General features: G+C 41.6%; 2 protein-coding genes across 2 annotated transcripts; one reads left to right on the top strand and one right to left on the bottom strand.

Annotated features, from left to right (window-relative positions):
- On the top strand, nt 1-9,943 carry cdhr1a (cadherin-related family member 1a). The gene is made up of 17 exons (XM_029521810.1): nt 1-61; nt 677-772; nt 1,173-1,318; nt 1,425-1,475; nt 1,586-1,675; nt 1,772-1,858; nt 2,455-2,571; nt 2,994-3,137; nt 3,803-3,881; nt 3,960-4,060; nt 4,208-4,411; nt 5,088-5,240; nt 5,373-5,537; nt 6,495-6,562; nt 7,806-8,034; nt 8,119-8,376; nt 9,383-9,943. The coding sequence occupies exons 1-17, from the start codon at nt 1-3 to the stop codon at nt 9,941-9,943; spliced, it is 2,610 nt and encodes an 869-aa protein (XP_029377670.1).
- Nucleotides 9,944-14,084: 4,141 nt separating this feature from the next.
- lrit2 (leucine-rich repeat, immunoglobulin-like and transmembrane domains 2) lies at nt 14,085-17,280 on the bottom strand. The gene is made up of 3 exons (XM_029521712.1): nt 17,171-17,280; nt 16,098-16,888; nt 14,085-14,905 (listed from the first exon to the last, which is right to left on the bottom strand). Exons 1-3 carry the CDS (start codon nt 17,278-17,280, stop codon nt 14,085-14,087), a joined length of 1,722 nt encoding a protein of 573 aa, XP_029377572.1.
- Between the last annotated feature and the right edge of the window lie 1,476 nt (nt 17,281-18,756).

The following is an 18,756-nucleotide window of genomic DNA, read 5'->3' as shown; positions in this document are numbered from 1 at the left end:
ATGAAGAATGTAAAGATAAATCATTTGCCACAGCTTTTTGTGTTCGTACACGCCTGCTTTGGTAAGTCTTTAACTCTTTCTCTTATATTAGACCCATGCTTCTGGGACCAGATTATATGATGTTCAGATGGTTTCAAAGGCCTTGGGGTTGATGAATGGAAATGTTATCGTCTTTGAATGCTGTTTTGACTTCATTCACATTCACATTCACATTCTAAACCCTCAGATGAGCTCATAAATGCATATGAGTTTTTGCCCTGGGTGAATATCATTCAGGTTCACTTGCTTGATTTGTAAAATCGGTGCCAATATAAGATGAATTTCAAATGGAATGAATGAAAACAGCAGGTTTCTGTCCACGTATGGAAAAGGTATCTTGGGAGGTTGACGTAACATACGTGTAATCACACATGTAATCCGAGTCAAAGTGACCGAGAAGTCGGGTGTAAGTGCAGTGCAGAGAGCTTGGTTTATGTCACTGGAGTATTTAAAGCGAGACTATGCAGCGACTGTTGTAGCCACCAATGATAAAAATGACTCAGTAAAGTTATTTAGTAGAGACAAACAGCAGTCTAGTATAAATTTGCTAACTGCAACTGTAGACCGAAGCCCAAACCTAAAGTGAACTACATAAATCTTTGAAGCCTTCATTTTGTTCCCATGTCTCTGACCTCAGGACAGGCAGACTTTGCACCCTTCTTCTACGACAACGGGCCCTACAGCCACAATGGGAACCTGGCACTGTTCAGCCTGTCAGAGGACACGCCTGTTGGTGAGCTCGACCTCTGAAATCCAGGACATTTAGTGCGAACAGCTAACAGGCTAGTGGAACAACCAATCGACAAAATGGTGTGGTGTATTGGGGCTGCCAATTTCTGAGAGTCCAGGATGTTAAATAGTCTTTGATAGATGAGCAGATGTTGTGTGGCATGTACACAGCCACACTAACACGCCTGGCTGATGGGAGGGACAGTTAGCTGGCAGTGAATGTGCTGCCCTGTTCCTCTGCACCATGCATCAATTCAGGGTCCTTAGACTGCTGTTGGCTGTGTCTCATTCTACTTATGTTACCAAAAGCATGACTTGATATGGTCCGTTGTGTCAAACTCATTTCTAAAAATCAGATTTTTCTTGCCGAGAGCTGAGGTTAAACCATGATATCTTCTGTTTAGGTACACAGATCTACTCTCTCAACGGCACAGACCCCGAAGGCCAGGAGGTGAGGTATGGCCTCTCCTTTCATCCCGGGTCCCAAGAGTACTTCACTGTAGACCCCAAATCTGGAAACATCACATTGGTGGAAAAGTTGGACAGAGAGGTAAACTTCATCCGTTTTTGCAAACCTGAGCATATAAGAAATAAGAATAAACCCAGAACTAATCATTTTCACAATGCATGTGTCAATTTTGTTTCACCTTGCTCAGAAACAAGATTCTATTGACGTTCTTGTCAGCATCACGGACGGGCAAAGCGAGGTATGATCATTTAGTTCAATATGTGACAGTTTCATCCTTTTTACTAACTCAAAGTAATGAAACCTTAATGTTTTCATATATTTTATTCTGCTTCTTCTTCTTCTTTTCAGGTTGTGGAACGAGTCACAATCTTTGTAATGGATGCAAATGATGAAAAACCAGAATTCCAAAACATGCCTGCAATCATTGATGTACTGGAAGTAAGTTAAGCAACATTTAATAACACCATATAAAATACAATAAAACATCATATTACAGTAAAACAAAGAAGCTACTTTCTGCATTGCACATTTTAGACAACCGAGTCTGGCAGTAGCATCTATAAAGTTGAGGCAGTGGACAGAGACACGGGCTCAGGAGGATCTGTCACCTACCACATTCAGGTATCACCCGACAACAGGAAAAAAACTGTTCATTCACATCTGAAGGCAGTTTTTAACATGGCACACCAGCTTCAAGCTGAAACTCGCCACTTAAAACGTCACGTATAGACCAGCTGAAAAAAAGGTCAACCTCAGTTCGATTTTCAAGTGTGGATGTTTTTGTGCACGTGACTGCGGCGGTGTGGTTATAATGATGATGGGGATTAAATCACAATTACATTTGTGTCAGGTCCTGGAGGCTTAGAGGGCTGCTTTGGCAGCAGGTGGCGTTGAATGTTAGTTTGCACTTTGGACTATTAGGACCAAAGAACAGCTGGCTCGGAGTGACAGTGACGAGCGAGGCAGTGCACATCTGGACACAGCACCTGCCTGCCCTGTCCTTGAGCATATGGGTTCTGTGCATCCATATGGACAAAGAGACAGACTTCGTGCAGGATGTGGCCTAATTCAAGGCGCTGCAGAGTGTTTTTATGCAGCCATCTGACTACTTTCCATGATATCTCACGTGAGTGGTTGTAGATGGGGTTTATGAGGCTTCAGCAAAAGGATTTCTCTGATGTGACCTTACTCACCTTTTGTGCTGCTCTCTGTTGCAGAATGGTCAGTCCACTTTGTTTGCCATTGATAGACATAGTGGAGTCCTCCGTATCAAATCTGGGGAAATGTTGGACTATGAGAAAACAAAGACACACTTTGTCACTGTCATTGCAAAGGTAATGGAAATATCTGTTTCTGTTTCAGTTGAAGGTACCCTGTCAAGTCATTGTTGTAAGTTTAGCTGTACATAAACGTAATTTCTAGGGCTCACCCACAACTGTGATGGGACGTGATATATTCCTGCCTCTTCCTCTGGCCTATAACATGGTTATTGTGGTTATATTTTCTAAATATCAATCCACTCCTGAAAAGGAGCAAGGAAGACTGCCAACAAATGCCAGCCTGCCTGCCTGCCCAAAGAGGCCAGACCTTCCAAGGTTTAGCTACAATGCATCGCATCGTTAAAAATTAAGATTTTTAACCTTTAATGCTGTATCAATTATTTTCATAACAACTTTAATATGAGGCCATTTTTCAATACTCTTGATGCAAAATAAAAATTGAACAAAAATTTAGAAAGTACACTCTCTCCTTTCAGGATGGTGGAGGTAACTTTAATGGCAAGGAGCAGTTTCTGTCATCCTCTGCTACCCTGACCGTCAATGTGATCGATGCACAGGACACCCCGCCATCTTTTATTGGGACGCCCTATTTTGGCTACGTTTATGAAATCTCAGTGCCAGTGAGTATGGAAACCTTTTCCAGTGACTTTCTGCTAGTTAGTTTTTTTTTTACTTGACTTAAATTCACAAGAAAAAGAAAAACTATTATGTTAAAACCAAGCGACTCTGACAGATAAGCAGTTGAAGGTTGAAATTAGAACTTATCAGAAAAGTCTTTTTGTGAATTACCATTAACGGCCTTTGATAACGTCTTTGTTATATTCCAATATATTTACACTGCTATCTTCAGTGAACCTGCTGTGAGTTATCACAGCATTGCAAGACACAGTAACCCGACATGTTCAATGCAACTAATTTCAGTACAATAGACACAAGCACCAAAATATCACAAGCATTATATCACACAGCGTTGCTGGCATTTCATTCATGTCAGCGTTGTGACGTTCTTTGTTCTTCACAGCTTTTGGAAGACATTTTATCACCTCAGTTTCAAAATGTCACCATAGCATCACATCACGAGAGAAAGATTAAACATTCTTACCTTCATCCAAAAGGGAATAAAAAGGACCATGATATTTTAATCTGCCTTTGAAGACTCTGTAAAAATGTTAATTTATCAGTTCAGAGAATATTACATTATTATTTAATGCCCAAATGTCCGGTCTGTTATGTCTGTATCCTGGCTATAGTTTTAGTTGCAAAACTTCTATGAATGCTTTCACAGGGATCTGAAATATTTACGGTTGTCGCCAAAGATGGTGATGTGGGAAACCCAAATCCAGTTTGTTATTCCTTTGATGATGGTAAGTATTTCATTTAAAAAAAAAGTAGAATGAAGGGGTACATGTTACTTAAACTAATTTGCCTGTTGTTCTCTGCAGGCGATGATGGTGTTTTTACAATCAATAAAACAAGCGGCTCTATCACTCTGCTTGCTTTACCCATTTATCTGAAGAGAGAGATCTTCAACATTAAAGTCAGGGTAAGTTTTTGAATTATCTGTCGAGGGAACTGAAATGAAAGAAAATAAACCATGCTTTGGATCACGTTGTGGAAAAGAATTCACAAGGTGATGGTGGTTCATGTCTTCTAACTACGTGTGGGCATGTTATTTACTTGGTCTGTCCAGGCCTCAGAAGTCAGCCCAGAGGGCACTTTGATGGACTATGGGGTGACCACAGTCGTGATCCGTGTGGTGGACCTGAACAATAATCCACCTACTTTCTACGGGGAGCACGGCCCACAGAACATTTTTGAGTTGACCATGTACGAACACCCACCAGAGGGAGAGATACTCCGGGGACTGAAAATCACTGTCAATGACTCAGATCAGGTGGCGCGATCATTACTGTTCTTACTGACACCGATTACTTTGAATAAGCTGTTTTCAATGATGATGCATTATCTTTTAGCGCTGACTTAATGTTATTTCCTTTGGAAGCTGACTCAGTCAGCGACGAGAGGAACAGTAATTATGTAATACAAATTACATTGTTATCTAATAAGGAAGGGATTTAATCAGCAACCATTGTAGCACAACATCGTGTGCAGGCTGGTGTCTCCTGTCGATGAAAGGGCTCTAAGCCTCCCATTAATAGAGAAAATCCTTTTAAAATTACATGACTTTGAGAGTAAGCCAACACAAATGAAGAGGCGTGCCCTACCTATGCCACTTGTTGTCTTATGCAAGTCGCTCTGTGTATGCAGCTCCTTATATGAGCCTCATCCAAAAGGCTGATAGTCACCGAATGTTTTCTCTGATAATACTGTTAATCAGGTCAAGCTCTCTCTGTCCACTGATGTTATGTTTGATCATGGGTTACACTATTGATTCCTCTTGCATTAGTGTAATATCTAAAAGACACAGAGCTTTTATATTAATTGAATGCACTATATACTGCATGAATTGTACTCAATAAAAAAATGCAGATTACTATAAATGGGGTTATGCATGTATAACATAACTGTCATTTTCATTAAGGAAGGTGGTGTGTGTTGTGCTCCTGCAGGGTGCGAATGCTAAATTCAATCTGAGGTTGATTGGCCCCGGAAGAATGCTGAGAGTTGTCCCCCAGACTGTGCTGAATGAGGCCCAAGTCACAATCTTAGTAGAAGACTCTGCTGCCATGGACTACGAGAAACATCATTTTCTCACATATAAGGTTAGGCCATTAGATGAAAGTAAGGTTTAAAAATCACAAACACACATTCCTCAACAGATGGTGGTGGTGAACCAACTGTATCTCTTCCAGTTGTTGTGCAGTGCATTCTTCTATTTCACTTCCCCCCCGTAGCTTCTTGCAGTTGAGATTGATACTCCGGAGAGATTCAGTGCCACAGCGGACATCGTCATTCACCTCCTGGACACCAATGACAACGCTCCCAAGTTCTCTGCAGATTACTACATCGCCAGAATCCCAGAAAACTCACCCGGTGGCTCCAATGTGGTATCAGTCACAGTGAGTCTTCAATCCCGTCTAAAAATACACTCCGTCATCCATATACGTCACTCTGTGCTAAAGAGGAATGCTTATTTTAACAAAATGCCCAAGAGGGCCATTAATTCCTTCAATGTAGATGTGTTTTTGGGCACTGGGGGTTGGGATAATATGTGAAAACATGTAGATAAAAGCTAAGCGAGGTAAGCTGCCAGATGGCTATCACTTTCATTTAGTTGTGTAACACCAAATTCCCAGATATTTTTTTTTTTCTTTTTCTGATGCTTAACAGCACATGCAGCTGCATCATAGAAATAACGTGAACACTAAGGACATGTTGGGTTTTTAGGGCCATTTAGTTTAAAAAGGATTCACCCTTGTCACTACATATCACCCCTGCAGGGGCTCAAAGCAACAGGGAGGTTCACCAATAAATCCTGCCCTTGCATGAACACCACAGAGGCTTGTTGCCTTGATCCCAGGCAATTTCAATCAGATAAAAGAACAGCCAACAACTGACCTTGGACACGCGGAGACAGCGAACATGGATCCCTGCAGTGACAAACAGACAGATTAGCTGATGCCTGTGATGATGTTCCTATTACATCAAAAAGCTGTCTTTTTATAGCTGACCTCTGTAACATCATGTTCCAGTCCAGCACAGATTCATTCAGTTTAGAGGTGAACAGACAGGTCACTCATCTGCTCATCAGGTTGAGAAAGACATACAAATGAGGAGAGGAGGATTGAAGAAGCCCACACATTATTGGTGACTTGCCTGACTTGAACCCAGAAATTATAGAGTGCTTATGCTTTATCCTACTGAGCCACATCTCATCTCACACTAAAATCCTTAAAGTGAAATTTCACATTACCCAAACTTAAGTGGTGTTGTACTGACCTGATTCATGCAAGTCCTACAACCAGCCTCAAAACATTTTTCCCCCTTTATAATCTGTTTTTTCTGTTTGTCTGTAGGCGACTGACCCAGACTCAGGACCTTGGGGTGATGTGAAGTTCTCCATCTATGGGTCAGGGGCTGACTTGTGAGTATGGGGATGAAAATGCACAGTTTTGTTAGGTTTCTATCCAGATATGTGTTTGAAAATAACATTTATAAATCTGCCCACAGCCAAGACATTTTTTCTGCACGAGAAAAAACAACTTTACAATGAATGACTTCAGCTTGATTGTGTCATATTAATGTTACATATCTTCTGCTGCTGCACATAAAGACCCTCAGAGAAAGTATCTGCCCAAAAGCTGTACAGAAATATGAGCAGATAGTCGATTTGTTTTTCATATAAGAACTTTGTTCTGGTTATTGCACCTAAGCGCTGTAGTCCCTCGCGGGATTTGCTGGCATTTTCTCTCAGCTCAATTTTTATTGGATTTCTAGCGGGAGTCAATCCTCAGAAGAAAAAAAGCTCTGCAGTCACTGTTCTTGTTGTAATAACAGGCAGTACACCTCCAGCTTGCCTTACTTATTATCAGAGAGCTGCAAATATCATCTGCCTTTTGTCTGTGCATGTCTAAGAAGGAGAAGTGACTTGTACATGGAAGTATTTGGAACATTAAAGCAAATGTGTTTTCCCATAAAGCACTTTATGAAGTTTATGAAGTGGTTTATGGGTATTCCTGAATTAGTGGAGATATGAGAAGTTACGTGGTGTCAAAGAGAAATAACCTCAGATTACAGAGCTGCATTTCTTAGTTCTGCATCTGTCAAAGAAAAACTGCACTTCATATTTCAGAATTTCCTTTCTTTTTTACTTCCAAATACAACAGATAATGCAGCCCTGATCTTTGCCTGTTCATCTTCTGTCTTTGTTAATCCTGTAATGGGATTGAATAGGGACAAAATAGACTGTGACAAGTCACCGTCACGCTGGTTCAGTGAAACAGTCTAATCCCACACTAGCTCTGTATGTTAACAGTAAATCTCTTAATTTCTTAATTTAACTGCAATTGAACAGTGAAATGGATAATTGAAAGGGTAGTTTAACATTTTGTGAATAGCAGCACTCTTATTAATATATGATAAGTTAGAGCAGATGGCCTTTCAAACGCCAAGGTTCAACAATTGGCTGTTATTAACCAGACTGTAACTGCATCCCCCAAGACCACTTTCTGTCTTTCCTTATATTTACGAACAGATTAAAACGAAAGAAAAACAAGATACAACATGTTGGTAGCTTTCCAGGCGAAGCATCATGTATTACACATAAAAGCAGGTGTGGCCTCACCTCAGTCTGAGAAAAAAATCCAAATGACATTGACCCTTTAAAGGTTCCTGATCCAGCCTGCGTCTGGCATCATCTACACCCAGCCATGGGCCAGCCTGGATGCAGAGGTGAGGTCCAAGTATAACTTCTATGTGAAGGCGGAGGACGCAGAGGGGAAGTACAGCCTGGCTGAGGTCTTTGTGACAGTGCTGGACCTGAATGACCACCCACCTGCTTTCAATGACAACTTCCTAGAGAAGACCATGGTGATCGGAGCACCAGTGAAAATAGAGGTGAATTGCTTTGTAAGCTGAAACGAAAGCAAAACGGCCCCCGTGCTATTATGAATATAATTCAGTGTATCTGTATGTAAACAGGCTGTGGATGATGATGCAGAGGTGCCCAACAATGTTATCGAGTACGCCATCATGAAAGCTGAGCCGGACAACAACATTTTTGACATCAATGCTGACACTGGAGAGATCATGCTCAAGTCTTACATCAAGTCGATGGCCATCATCCAGAACATCACCAGCCAGAGGGACTTCACCTGGTCCCTGGTGGTGCAAGCCAGAGACCGAGGCCAGCCATCCTTCAGCACCACTGCCGTCGTGAAGATCGATATCACTGAAGCTGTAAGTTACAAGAAAGAATCAATGATTAACAAAATATCGGTGAAACGCGGGAACCTATGAACCTGATGCATCTTATGTTTCAACTTCTGGTTCATCTGAAGAGCTGATAGCTGTCATACAGTCTTTTTCTACTGAGAATTTTTAAGAATGAGTGAGAATTTGATGGTCAACTGCTCAGTTTCTCCTAAAAATGTATTTTTAATTAGATTTTTTTTTAAACAAACAAACAATATGAGTCTCTCACCAATGCCATGTCATGTTTCCAGATCAAATCCAGATTTTTCTCATACTTCTTGGGCCTAAGGAAACGTCCAGGGGCTGTGTTTGGGATTTGTTTGACCGTTGTCACCTTCGCCATTTCTGTGACGACCTTCATTTCGACTATTATATACTGGAACTCTGTAAAAAAGTCCCGTATACAATCTCAGGGCAAGATCAGAAAGATTATACGGAGGCCTGTGCCATAAATGAAGCTTTCTTTGAGATAATCAGCACAGCAGTACAGTTGTTTTTACTCTGTGGTACCAAGAACTGGCAGCAATTTCTTTGACAGGATTTTACGGTAGAACAAGGCAGTGTCTGTAAAAGAGTACAGGAGCACAACATAAATTCTCCTCGAAGCACTTTCCCCTTTGCTTTTTCTGTGTCAGTTTGGATTTAGCACTCTTATTACGACACCTCAACCTTAAGAAATGACTCCGTTCAGATTTTTATTTTCAATTACTTGAAGTATTTTAACTATCTCATATCTAAATTCTCAAATGGTCTCAGCTTCTGCTTTCCTGATCAACCTCTCTGATCTTGTCTTGTCTTTAGTTTTTTTTTACAAACAATAATATGGCAGCAGTAATCTATTTATAGTGTTTTTACATGTTTTGCACCTCATATGATATTCCTGGCCAAATGATTAAAATACATGCAGGGGACGGTATTAAAAGTTCAACTCTGTGTGTCTGACTATGACTTCAGTCCCATGGATTTGAATTCTCCCTGTGCTCTTTTACAGACCCAACTCAATGGGGGGCCTTTGGGATCATTTTTAATGCAGAGTAGAAACAAGCCTTTGCATATCCTAGGCCTGCTTGCTGGTGTCATTAGTCTCATGGTCATAGTCACAGTCATCATCTCCACTGCAACATTCATGCGCAACAAAAAGTCCAACCGGATCCTTCCTAACCGGCGTGTTAGGAGGAGACCACGGAAACAGCACACCTGGAACTTCAAAAACCCCTTCAAGAGCCCAGAAGCTCCCGGAGAGAAATTCAGAGTTGAGGAAGAAGAGCAGGAGTCTGGGGTCATCGTGGAGAATGCCAACTGTAACAACAACGTCAGCAATGTTGTCAGACACTGGCCCCCACCTCCCCCACCGTGTGCCCCATCCCTGCCCCCTCCAGCACCCCCCTACATCCCAACGGAGAGGCAGTGGGCCGTGCCCACCATCTCAGCAAGAGTGGCAGGCAAACCTAAAAAGAAACCAGAGATCAGCAGGCAGGACAATGTAAACCAAGCTCTGGTTTCAGAGCTCAAGATGAGACTGGAGCAGAAGAGGATTCTGACACGTCAATAGTGCTCAACAAAACAGCCTCACCTCAGGCCCCATTTGGTAGCTGTGCTGGAGCTTTCATGCTTGAGTCCGCCCAGGCTGTCGTGGAAATGCTGAACTTTGTATCTCTGTTGGGGGACAAAAAACAGAAATGTGAACATTCTCATCACTGACAGCTGAGCTGATCCCAGTCATAGATTATGAACATCACTATATGTTGATGTTCAAAAGCTCCAGAATATCCACTAAATGGACCTTTAGATGATACTGTTTGGTTAACTTATGTTTCCAAAGTCAAAAACGAACTCTTTGTGTGTCTGTGCCTGCATATGTGTGTGTGTGTGTGTGAGTGTGAGCATTTTCGAGGGTTTGAAATAAATCCAGCTAACAGCTTAATTGATTTTCATATGATGACAGTAAACCAACCGGTCTCTGTGTGTCTCCGTTTCTAACCTGAACCCAACCTTGTGAGCGTTTGTGGACAAACTAATGGCTCTAAGTTCTTGAACCCAGATCCCAGGTCAGGAAATCATTCAGAATTCAACAAGTCAGGTTGTTTATTTGGGATGCAACCAAGCTCCTTACAAGAGATTTCATGACACTTGAACTAACTAAAGAGATCAGTCTGACAGAAGGGAACCAACGTGATCGCCAAGACATGTAATCCCTCTGCGCAGGTGTACAGCACCATTTCAGGCCCTGTTTTCGCGAAATGTCTAATGCTGATTTAAAGAACCATACACCATCTCTTTACTGATCTATTTGTTTGTTTGTTTGTTTGTTTGTTTGTTTCTCAAATTGCTTTTGCTGTTAAAACCCCTGTATTGATTTTACTACCAATAAAAAAAACTCCATTTGTAATTTCAACGGTGGAGAATTTTTTTTACATCATAATTCTACACATGTACAAAAGTATTCATTAGAGTGCTATAAATACACATGCGATTAAAAGTAACCTAATGTTGTAGTTTGTATTTTGTGTTGTTTCGTCTATCCAACAGTGTGCCATCTTTTCAACTTGAGTAAATGTTCTTTCCACCACTGAATTTACATCAGTATGTAGTTTAAATAGTGATGATAACAAGTATATAACCTATTCCTTGAGAATATTCCAACAACACAAATAAGACCATGCTGAGTCCAGGACAAACAGATCATTTGACTGCAGACATAAAGACGTGACACAGAAGAGAGAGACAGCTTTGTTCTACCATCTTAAGACCAACACCAACTCCTAAATCAGCCTGTAAATGTGCTGTACTGCCCCCCTCTGGAGACAAAAAGAGGCCTCTTGGATCAGAGCACAGCTGAGAGATAAATTTGGCGTTAACATTCCCAAAGCCTCACAAAAACATATGACAAATTAAAGAGGAGCCTCTGCAACCTGTTTTTGGTGTCACTACTCTCATATGTTTTCTCTCAGCTAACAAACCAGGGGGAAGATGTTGGTCTTGGGGCTGTTAAGCTATGATAAAAGTCAGAAAGCAGCATAATAGCAAATGTAGAAAAACAGGAGCTGTAATGAAGGGAGGCCTCGAAGCACTTTTATATTTGCTGTTGTTTTTACTAAGACCTCACCAGATGCTCTGCAAACACGTGGTGCATTATCCTGATAGAAGCTCCTTCTTGTGGCCCTCAGCTCCGATGTCAATGTGAGCTCTACCAATTATGAAGTTACACTGAACCACTCACTGGGAATTTGTGTAGACACCAGCCAAACATGCACACTACTTCAAAGTTACATAAAACATGACATTTTAGGATTACCCGCTCTAATCCAAGAACCAACTTGTTCATCTTTGCACAATATTGCAAGGTTGGCAAAAAAGCAAAAGTCCATCTGCTCTGTTTGGATGGAAGAGCGATGTGTGACAGACATCAAACTTTCTGCAACTTCAGCGCACACATTTCACATGGTTAAGATCAGAGTGAAACTCTTTTTATTTTCAGGACAAATTAAACTCTGCCATCTAATTTCAGTCCCCAAGCGTGAGCTCTGTTGCTTTCTCACACACGACAGTGCCAAATATTCCCAAGAATCCAGACCCAAATTTCTGGGCAAAACTATCCCATATGCACACACACACATCAAAAAGAAAAAAAAAAAAAAAAACACTTTTCAATGTTGCAAGCTGTTAATGCTCTGAAGTGAAATGAGGGAATATGAGGAACAGCCCAAATGATCATGCATTATGCCATGTAAGAGGCAGCCTGGATTACTGGGCTATTTGATAGAGGATTACAGAGTTGAAAGTTGCAAAGGGCATTGATGCTTTAGAATGAAAGAAGCAACACACAGGCTTCAAAAATCCTGGAATGTGTTTGAAGCAATACGACCTCCAGAAGATCCATGAAGCATCGCTCTTTCTGAAAGAAATAATAATAAAACAAAACAAAGGCAGCCGTTAATTCTAGATCTTTAAACACTGCTGTAGATTAGATCAGCACCTCTTACAGTGCAGTGTTCAAATACACGGCTACGTAAAAAGAGAAATAAGATAAGCCCAAGCAAAGATGTGATTCATGTGTTTGTGCTGAAACAGCTGTAATTGAGTGTTTACAGAATTCACATTTTCCTCTGTCGTAACATGGTGGATAGGGATTACAACAAAAAGCAACATCAATCCCCCACCCACAAATCATATAAACACATCTGAACAAGGACGAAAGCAGATGCGTCTGTTCTGCAGAAAATGAGAGCTGCCAATCTCAGCCAGTCATTTTAAACCCTCATCCCAAGTGAACAGGAGTGATGAACTGATCTGTTTGCGTCACAACAAGGAAACACACATGGGGATGGAGGAGGGGGCTGGTGTGTTCTGATCATAAAGGGATGACGGGAGTGGAGGGGGGGGTGATGGTAGTGTTTGGGTATTATGTCAAATGAACAATGCCATTGGCTGAGGAATATCCGATGTGCCATCTGTCTGGGCAGCACAGATCATATGTGACGCATGTTGTGTTCGTGGAAACGGGGAAGCGAAGAACTGTGACGTGCATATAACAGTAAACAATAAAGCCAGTGACAACTTTGCTGTTCTTCATCAGAACTTCAACAGGGATGTAACTGCAAGAGTGCAGAGTTTGGCTTGTTAACTTTTACATCTGATTATTTGATCAAATGAATATACCGTTCAATGCGTTTAAATCCCCGGAGATTTTGTATTGCAATTGTATGCATGATTTACAAGACACACATTTTTAAGAGGATGGTATTAATGGTTGCAGCAGAGGCCAGGACACCCTGACATTTCATTTTAGGTACACATTGACCTTCAGACAGAGCCGGCTGTAGTCATTTTGGTGCCATAGGCGAAATTCATTCATTCATTCATTCATAAATCATTTATTTGGCTGAGTTAAAGAAATATTTCTTTCTTTCTCTGTAACCCTATGATCTAAATAAAGTGCCAGGTTGCTCCTTTTGAAAAGTAAAAGAAAAAACCAATGAACATAAATCATAACATATAATATATTCACAAACTGTATGTACAAACTGAGAATGATTCAACTGAATGGCAATATTTTCTACTGAGAAAGTACACACGAACATGCTCGCATGTTGTTGTAGAAAAAGTCTTTTGCCACATCCAGTATTATGCTACACAAAATAAGATAACTTAATTGACAATGTAGGCAAAATGAGACCAAATTAAATCAATTACATATATCTAAATTTCTTTATTTCTTTATTTACTTATTTACTTATATGTGCTAACACACACTCCTTTGATCAAGCACATCATATCTTAGTTTAGTTAAAATAAATCACAAAGGCTTCATATCAAGCAGCAATTTAAAATGTGTGATATTTACATTTGAGCACGATAACATGACAAACATATCTTATTTCAGACAGGATGAAATTGCAGCACACTTTCTACACTGGTGCAAATTCTTGAAATACACTCTCGACATAATGGTCATCATTCACATCTTTGCAACACACTCCTCGGCCTAGAACAGAGGAAGAGATGAGATTAAAACAGAGGCAGACAGTCATTCTATTGTCATTCTGTTGAATATTGAAGGTATCAAAGTCAGCATCATGCAGCAGGTTTATTTCTTCTGTTCTATTTTACAAAAAGTTGTTATTTTGTTGAGTTGTCAGGTTATCACAAGCTCAGTTTCATGTTTTGCCCTGTTGATTTAACAAAACAGTAATTTAATACAGTTCAGCTGTGAGTCTGCTGTGATCTGTTTTGGTCTTATGCAGTCTGTCATCTGACCTCCGCCTCACCTTCCTGTCTTCACTGGAGTCTTTGTTAACCAGGTCCTCGTCGCTGGCGGCCTGCAGACTGTCAAAGGTGCCCTGCCTCTCCCGCTCAACCTCTGAAGAGCTTCTTTCTCTCCGCCGATTCTTCCAGGACTTCATGATACCCTCCAGACAGGCGAACTTTGTATCGGTGGTGCAGGCGTACATACCTATGGGCACTGCCAGCACCATGGCTAAAACTATCACCACTATATGAATCAGTTTTTCCCTCTGCTCCATCTCAGTAATGTCACTTCCTGTCACAAACACAATGCACTGGCCTGGACGCGACGCCTGATTCTTTAGGGTTACACAGATTTCATATTTGGTAGCAGGCATCAGATCAGAGACAGAGTAAGAATTGATCCCAGGGCCGATGTAGATCATTTCTTTTTTATCAGCATCTGCGCGGCCAAAGTGGATGGTGAACCAAGTCTCTGCGGGGTGCTCCAGGGCGGCGTACCACTCGATGGAGATACCACGTACCGTCTGTTTGGCAATGCGGATGTCGATGTAGACGTTTTCATCACCAGTACGAGGTGCAGACGGGAAGCCAGGGAGGCTTGACGAGTGGGAGCCATCAGGAGACTGAACATCCAGGAGGACGTTGACAGAGGAGTTCCCAATGAAGTTGACTGCAGTGCAGGTGTAGACACCTCGGTCAGCTGCATGAACGGAGGGGATCACCAGGAGGGATCTGATGGTGTCTTCATCCACCCTCTCCTGAGACTCTGGGAGAACAATGAAGGGCATCCAGTGTTATTTTAAAAAGAGAAAAACTTAAACAATAAAGCAGCATCTGCAAAAACTAATTCTGTTAGTTATTCTTGTTTTCCAGAGGAAGACAGACAGTTAAGCCTCGTGTCTCCTTTAAAGTGAAAAGCTGGAAAAGAAACCCCGACACCAACACATATGCTCAGTATTAACTGCTTCAGGAAGGCAGTTAATGTGCAGCTAACTCTTTTCATCAATCCTTTGGTCAAATAAATGTTTGGTAAAGTCAAATATAAAAGCAATGTGACACCATCACATCGCTTTTATTTAACCAACAGACTGAAGCCTGAACATATTAAATTTACCAAGAAGTCAACAGCCACACATTATTGATGTGTCAGTAATGCCCACGTGGATTAAAACGGTGGATACAAACAGCTTTTATGAATGAATTTGGTGGGCAGTGATAAGTCATTAATAGGATGAGAAGTTTGAGCTGTCGAATTGACATTCATCCTCCACCAGCAGCATCTTTTCATTCTTCAAGAAGAGCCCTCCAGTGGACCAACTGACCTCTGACCTTGAGGAAACAACTGTAGTGCATCCCCATTAAGATTTAAAAGTGCTGCATTGGTCAGTTTTCATAGAAAAGAACTTACTAACTTAATATAATTACAGTTGACTGACAGACTTATCATACAGCAAGACACCTGTGAGTTCTTTATCTTATTAATCCTTATTAGGTTAGACACTCATTATTTTTTTGAAAAAGGTCTCATATATCAGTGGGACTTAAACCTTCCTGCATGGGTTATGCACTAATAGAAACTAATAGGATGTGATTTTTATCAGTAGCAACATTAGTGACAGCGATCTGCTAGTATACATTTATATTGGACAGCAACATGATTTACTCTTGACCCACTAAGTCTAATGACGCAGAGGTTTAATTAATTACACAGTATCCCAACACGGCTGATATTAGGTAGTCTGTAGCACACTATAATCTTCACCATCCTTAATCAGCACTGATGGTGTTGTGCAGCTTGAGAGAATCTGGTGATTATATCGCGGTGGGCCAGCATCCAGATTTAACCCTCCCCATTTTAAAAATGGCTCAGAGGCGTCTGCGGTTAAAATGGGCGCTTAAGTATCTAATTTATCACAAGATATAACTCGAGTTGGTGCGCGAATGGATGTCACTCTTACCATGAAATCCTCTGATTATCTTCAGTCCATATGTCCACCACACCGCCGGGTTTGGCCTGGCCATGGCCAGGCAGCGCAGCGTGACGTTCGTGCCCTGCGGCAGGCTGATGTTGGCGGACTGGCTGCTGACCACGGGCTTCATGCACGCTTGCAGCTCCACCTCATGGAAGTACCTGCCCGCCCTAAAGTCCGGCCCTGAGCAGGTCAAGTAGGAGTTCATCAGAATGATCGGGGGCCTGAGGGACCTGATGAACTCCACGAAGCCCTTCAGGCGGCAGTCGCAGAGCCAGGCGTTGTCGTGCAGCGCCAGGACCACGTTCGGCCCGAAAGCTGTCACCTCGCGCTCTTCCGTGCTCTGCAGCTTTTGGTAAAGTGGCCAGTTTTGGAAGACCTCCTTCGATATGACCGTAAGCCGATTGAAGGATAAGTCTAAGTAAGTCAGACCTGGCAAAAATTTTAACGCGTGTTCCGGCAGGACGTCCAGCTGGTTGTGCTTCAGGTCCAAGATCTTCAGGGCCGGCGTGTCCTCGAACGCTGTCCATGGTACTGACCGGAGCTTGTTCCCTTGCAGACGGAGCTCGGTTAAGTTTCCTAAACCCTCCAGACCCTTTGAGTTTATCACTGTGATATCATTGAAATTCAACCACAGGTTTTCCAAGCCTGGGGTCTTTAAGAATGCCCCCCTGGGTATTTCAGTAAAGTGAGATTTTTCTATTCGGATTTTAGTCATATCATCTGGAACGTTCTGTGGTATGGCCCCAAACGCGCTCTCCTCCATACATATCAGTGACCTATGGTTGAAAGGAAAAGCATACTGAAAATTTGCTTTCTGTGCAGCTTAGAGCCTCATGAACAATCTTTATGAACTGTAGCAGCAGGCGTGGATCACGGATGAGAGCCTTATACTCTGAATCTGACCCACAAAGATCTCTTTTTCACCCTCAGTGAGAAAACACTAATTTTTAAAAGAACTATGTCCTCTGTCACTGGTATATCATCCATCACCCACTGACACAGATCAAAAAAAGAACCAAAAATACCTGGCTCTTTGTCAACGTTAGATAAAGTCTTACCTTCCATGACGGTCTTCTACACAGCTGCACCCACGTAAACATTGAGAATAATTTGCATATGCTTGAGTGGTAAAAACAACGACAACCAGCAGGTAACAAATTGTGTCCATAGTCCGAGGAAATACTTTAAAATTGGGGTTTACATTCGTGCTCAAGACATGCCGAGTGCGGCAGATGGGAGAAGCCTATTAAACTTAATCCCTGACGTACCACGTACAGAACAAGTGGCATCTAATTCCTGGACGGGACTCATATGATTAACACCTGACAGTGTCAGTAGAGGCCTGACCCACTCTTCAGCTAAGTCACTACACTTTCTAATTCCCTTTTTTAAATTGTGATGAGTCGAAATAAATGATAAATACTGTAACCTTATTTATATAGATGGCATTATGGACTATGAATAAAGACATTACAAACCATTGTGAATGACTGATCTATCACCTTTAATCTTGGTTGGCATATCTTCAATTCCTCTCTGAAAACCATCTTGATCAACTGTAAGCAAACTGGCCACATATCTTCTCAAAGGAAACCCAGGCTAGAAAATTACCAATGTGGTGAGGTGAAAATACAGATGTAAAAGCAAAGCATTGCTAACTGGATATGTATATATAAAAGTTTATTCAACTATATTCAATAATATCATTGGAATAATTATATATCTACATTTATTGGGGTCATGATGCCTCTAAGTGGCACAATACAGGTACATAGTGATATTTCAGTGTGTGTCTCTTTAGTGGGAGTAGAAATTGTTTAATATTTCATTTTGCATCATTTCCACGCTATTTACATTTGTGTCATAGTTCAGTCTTTTCTGTACTTCCCTCCAGCTCCAGCTTTTTCTCCATTCACCAGCGTTTAGAACCATGCCTGTGTGTATATCTTCTCTGAGAACATATGACAGATATATACAGAGGCACAGACTTAACTGTATATGTAAGTGTACACCAAGCAGTAAGATATATACAAATCATACACATACATATATGATATTAACAATGGAGTATCAGCCGTTGAGTTCCCTTTAAATTGGATTAGGCGAAAAGGTTTTTTTGCTGGGACATGCAAGTGAAATGTCATTTAAATTATGAATAAAGTTTTTGGGTTTTCTTTTAGAGGCTTTGTGATAAAATCATTCTTTTGAACATGAAAGCGTGAGTGCGTTTGTATATTGTGTTATCATTACTGTGTGGCTATATGAGTGACAGTCCAGTGGAAACAGAGAATTAAAATGGTAATATTCTCTAAACTGATATTTCCATGATAGTGCAGCGTGCAAAAGTCCTTTGATAGAAGTTGGCTCTCTGTGGTGGTGGAGTTGGTGGTATGATCCAGCGGGGGGGGGCAGGTGGGGAGGAATCCCACGGTGTGGGCGTGTGTGAGCGAGTGGGAGGGGGACTGTCGTCCGGATGGTGATGAGGGTGAGAGTGCGAGTAGTGATGGGGATATGGATGCGGATGGTGATGAGGGTGGTGGTGGTGGTGTGGATGTGAATGGGTATTGGTGTTTGGACTGGGAAGCAGATGTGGGTGAGTGCGAGGAAGATGGCGTGGAGCAGGAGCCGGAGCTGGAGCATGACG

The sequence above is a fragment of the Echeneis naucrates genome, chromosome 15 (assembly GCF_900963305.1).
Source record: "Echeneis naucrates chromosome 15, fEcheNa1.1, whole genome shotgun sequence".
NCBI classification, from domain to species: Eukaryota; Metazoa; Chordata; class Actinopteri; order Carangiformes; family Echeneidae; genus Echeneis; species Echeneis naucrates.
The sequence above is the reverse complement of the archived record's forward strand: the minus strand, read 5'-3'. Positions and strand labels throughout refer to the sequence as shown.